Source organism: Cynocephalus volans, chromosome 7 (assembly GCF_027409185.1).
Source record: "Cynocephalus volans isolate mCynVol1 chromosome 7, mCynVol1.pri, whole genome shotgun sequence".
Classification (NCBI taxonomy): Eukaryota; Metazoa; Chordata; class Mammalia; order Dermoptera; family Cynocephalidae; genus Cynocephalus; species Cynocephalus volans.
This window is the reverse complement of record NC_084466.1, coordinates 97,106,256-97,110,074: the sequence shown is the minus strand read 5'-3', so window position 1 is coordinate 97,110,074 and position 3,819 is coordinate 97,106,256. Positions and strand designations below refer to the sequence as shown.

Sequence of the window (3,819 nt, the reverse complement as noted above, 5' to 3'; positions counted from 1 at the left end):
AGCCGCCGCGAATCCCTTCCAGAAAGGGGGCGTGGCCACGACTCCGGGTTCGGTCAGGAGGGCTCTAGGGCTCATTGGGGGCGGGGCCGGGTCGCTGTCACCGGGCAGGAGAGAACGTTGCGAACGTGCGCCCGGAGCCCATTGGTCGAGGCGGGCCACACTCCCGGGTCTGGATTGGGCCGCGGCGCTAAGGGGCGTGGCCTAGCCACACTGGTCCTTATAGGCTGCTCGGCGCGGGTGCTGGGGATCGCAGCAGGCCGAGGGGGAGGTGCGGGTGGGTGGAAGGGAGAGGTCTGGGCTGAGCTCGGTGGTTGGCACCAGTTCGCACACTCATTCAAGCGGCAGGACGCACTTGTCCCAGCAGTTCTAGCTGGCCGCGCTAGCTGGTGAGTGTCCCTTCTGTGGGGTTGATCTGTGCGGTCCTAGAGCTCGGGGTCTGGTCCAGCCCCCAGACTGACCCCGGGTCCGTGCCCCTCTTGTCTTACAGCAGCTTCTGCGCTCCCGCACGACGCTCGTCGGCAAACGTCTTGGCGTCCGTCCTCACCATGCCTAGCCTTTGGGACCGCTTCTCCTCGTCGTCCTCTTCGTCCTCAACCTTGGCCCAAACTCCCACCCCAGATCGGCCACCGCGCGCAGCCTGGGGGTCGGCTGGCCGAGAGGAGGGGCTTGATCGCTGCGCGAGCCTGGAGAGCTCGGACTGTGAGTCCCTGGACAGCAGCAACAGTGGCTTCGGGCCGGAGGAAGGTGAGCGGCGGGCGGGTGCGGGTGCGGGACGCGACTAGAGGGCCCGGTGGGGTGAGGAAGCGCCGTGGTGGAAGTGGCCAAAGCCACCTTGGCCTCCTATCCCGTCAGGACCCAGATTGCCCGGGGGCGGAGGGGACTGGAGTATAGGGCACCAAGTGGGAAGGAGAGCTGGTTTCTCAGCAAAACAGCACCTTCGCTGCCTGTAGGTCTCCTTTTGAAGCTGCTCCAATACCTCTCCCCTGCGTGCTCTCCCTTGCAGATTTGGCATACCTGGACGGGGTGTCTCCGCCCGACTTCGAGCTGCTCAGCGACCCCGAGGATGAGCACCTGTGTGCCAACCTGATGCAGCTGCTGCAGGAGAGCCTGGCCCAGGCGCGGCTGGGCTCGCGGCGCCCCGCGCGCCTGCTGATGCCCAGCCAGTTGGTGAGCCAGGTGGGCAAGGAACTACTGCGCCTGGCTTACAGCGAGCCGTGCGGCCTGCGGGGGGCGCTGCTGGACGTCTGCGTAGAGCAGGGCAAGAGCTGCCACAGCGTGGGCCAGCTGGCCCTAGACCCCAGCCTGGTGCCCACCTTCCAGCTGACCCTCGTGCTGCGCCTAGACTCACGCCTCTGGCCCAAGATCCAGGGGCTGTTCAGTTCAGCCAACTCTCCCTTCCTCCCTGGCTTCAGCCAGTCCCTGACGCTGAGCACTGGCTTCAGAGTCATCAAAAAGAAGCTGTACAGCTCGGAGCAGCTTCTCATTGAGGAGTGTTGAACCTCAGCCTAGGGGGCCAACACTGTCCCCATGGCAGAGACAACTGAACTTTTTGGGGTAGAGGTTAGCAGGCAGGAGCTGAGGACTGATACCTGTCATTAGAAAACTGACAACAGCCACCTGAGGGCAGGAAGGTCTAGGTGGGGAGCATAGTGTTTCCTAGTAAGCTCACTGAGTTGTGTGCAGGTGGCCCCGCATTAGAGGCACATGCCCCTCAGTACTGTAGCATGAAACAAAGGCTTAGGGGCCAACCAGGCTTCTGGCTGGATGTGTATGTAGCATGTACCTTATTATTTCTATTATTGCTGACAGTTAGGACAACAGTGGTGTGACAGAGCCAGGAGAGCAGCTGGGCTGGGTTGGCCTCTGCAAGGGGTGTGTGCTCCAGTAGCGGCCAGAGGGAGGGGGAGGTCATGGAGGTGGCTTGTGTATCATGGTCTGAAGAGACCAAGTGTGTTTGTTGTTTGTTTTGTTGTAGCCTTTGTTTTCTGATTGGAGCTTCACTACTGACCTGTTCTAGGCAGCTATCTTACAGACTTGTGAATGTAAGAGTAGGAAGGGGTGGGTGTTGGGATCACTTGGGATCTTTGACACTTGAAGAAAAAATCCACCTGAGAGCTGCATTCGACCCATCCCCGCCAAGTACTGAAGAGTTGAGCTTAGAGGGGATGGGGCTGAGTCAGGGTGGGGGCTGGAACCCCTCCCCCAGAGGAGTGCCATCTGGGTCTTCCATCTAGAACTGTTTACATGAAGATACTCACTGTTCATGAATACACTTGATGTTCAAGTATTAAGACCTATGCAATATTTTTTACTTTTGTAATAAACGTGTTTGTTAAAAAATTGGTTGAGTCATCAGTGCCATGAAATAAAGAGGGGGGATGGGTGTGGTTAAGGGCAGGTTTCTTCAGACTGGGGTCCACCTGGGTGTTCCTCTGTCCCTTTTGGACTGCCTGCCAGCCTGGTAACAGAGGTGTGTGGACCGCGTGCCATTTGTGCCAAGAACCCTGGCTCCCTTGGCTCTGTGCCGGCAGAAGCTACCAGGAGAATGTGCTGGAAAGCACCTGAAGGTAAGGGGTGAGTCAGACCTCCCACCGAGCCAGAGTCTCAGAAGGGGGACCTCACCTGGCTGCCCAGGCACAAGGGTCCCCTGAGCCCAAGCTCCTTACTTGCACTAAAAGGACTGGAGGAAACTTTTTTCTTTCTGTGAGAAAAGCCACTGTTTATTGGTTCTGCAGTCATGAAAATTAGAAAATTCATCTCTGGATATAAAAAGTCTAAGAGGAAGAGTTTGAAAAAGACTACTTAGCTCAATCCTCTCACTAGACAAAGAACCTAGGGCTCAGAGAGGGGCATGACCTGCCATTGGGAGGAGGTGTGGACCAGGCAGATGCAGAACCCCCAATATGCACGTGCACGTACACACGCGTCAGGGGGGAGGGGAGGAGTGGTGAGGGCTCAGCAAGGAGATCGCAGGGCCATCATCACAGGATGTCTGGGGAGCTCTGGGTGCCCTGGTCTCACTGCACTCTCGGGGCCCCAGTTCCTTATCAGAGAAATGGGAGTTGGGCCAGATGAGGGCCAAGGCCCTTCCCACCGCTCCTTCCCTTCCCTGTGACATCAGATGGGTCCACCCACACTGACTGGGCTTTAGAAGAAGTGTTATCTCCCTTGTTTCTCTTCCTGGTCCCAGACAGACCTTGTTTGCCCAAGACTGAAAACAGTGGTTCTTCCACTTGAGTGTGTACTCGGGTCACTGGGGCCCTGATCAAAACAGATGCCATCTGTGGTAGTGGAGGTTCCCACTGAGCACCTCCGGCCGAGCCCCAGAGTCTGCATTTCCATTAGCGATTTTGATGCAGGCTCCTGAGCTTTGGGATGGCTTGCAACACCCACATCTCTTTGGTAAAACTGAGTGACTTGTTCCCCAAAATTAATGAACTCGGGTGAGAGGTAGATTTGAAAATGGGTGGTGATAGGGCCGGTCCATGGCTCACTTGGGAGAGTGTGATGCTGACAACAGCAATTCAAGGGTTAAGATCCCATTGAAAATGGGTGGCATTAACAATGAAGAAAGTGCCCAGAGCACCCATTTTCTTAGCACCTCCTGATAGCTGCTGCATGGGGGTGGGAGATGGGGGGTGGGGGGATGGAGCGGGTCTTTGTAATGCACTGCAGATTAGTAGCAGATAGAGGCCCAAGGACTGGCATGACTATCTTCTTGGACAAGGGCTGACCTCTTCCACTCTAGCCTCTCGGCTTCGGGGCTGAGGATGAAGCAGGCTCAGTACATGGGCACTGAGGGGCACTTTCCCAGGAACT

General features: G+C 57.2%; 1 protein-coding gene across 2 annotated transcripts; it reads left to right on the top strand.

Moving 5' to 3' along the window:
* The first annotated feature begins 265 nt into the window (after positions 1 to 265).
* Positions 266 to 2,340, top strand: DDIT4 (DNA damage inducible transcript 4). Of its 2 annotated transcripts, none has more exons than XM_063102868.1 (3): positions 266 to 386; positions 491 to 744; positions 1,004 to 2,340. In XM_063102868.1, exons 2-3 carry the CDS (start codon positions 546 to 548, stop codon positions 1,495 to 1,497), a joined length of 693 nt encoding a protein of 230 aa, XP_062958938.1. In that variant the 5' UTR covers positions 266 to 386; positions 491 to 545; the 3' UTR covers positions 1,498 to 2,340. The 2 variants fall into 2 exon arrangements, with proteins under 2 accessions (XP_062958938.1, XP_062958937.1); XM_063102867.1 differs by having other exon boundaries at positions 488 to 744.
* Positions 2,341 to 3,819: the final 1,479 nt, after the last annotated feature.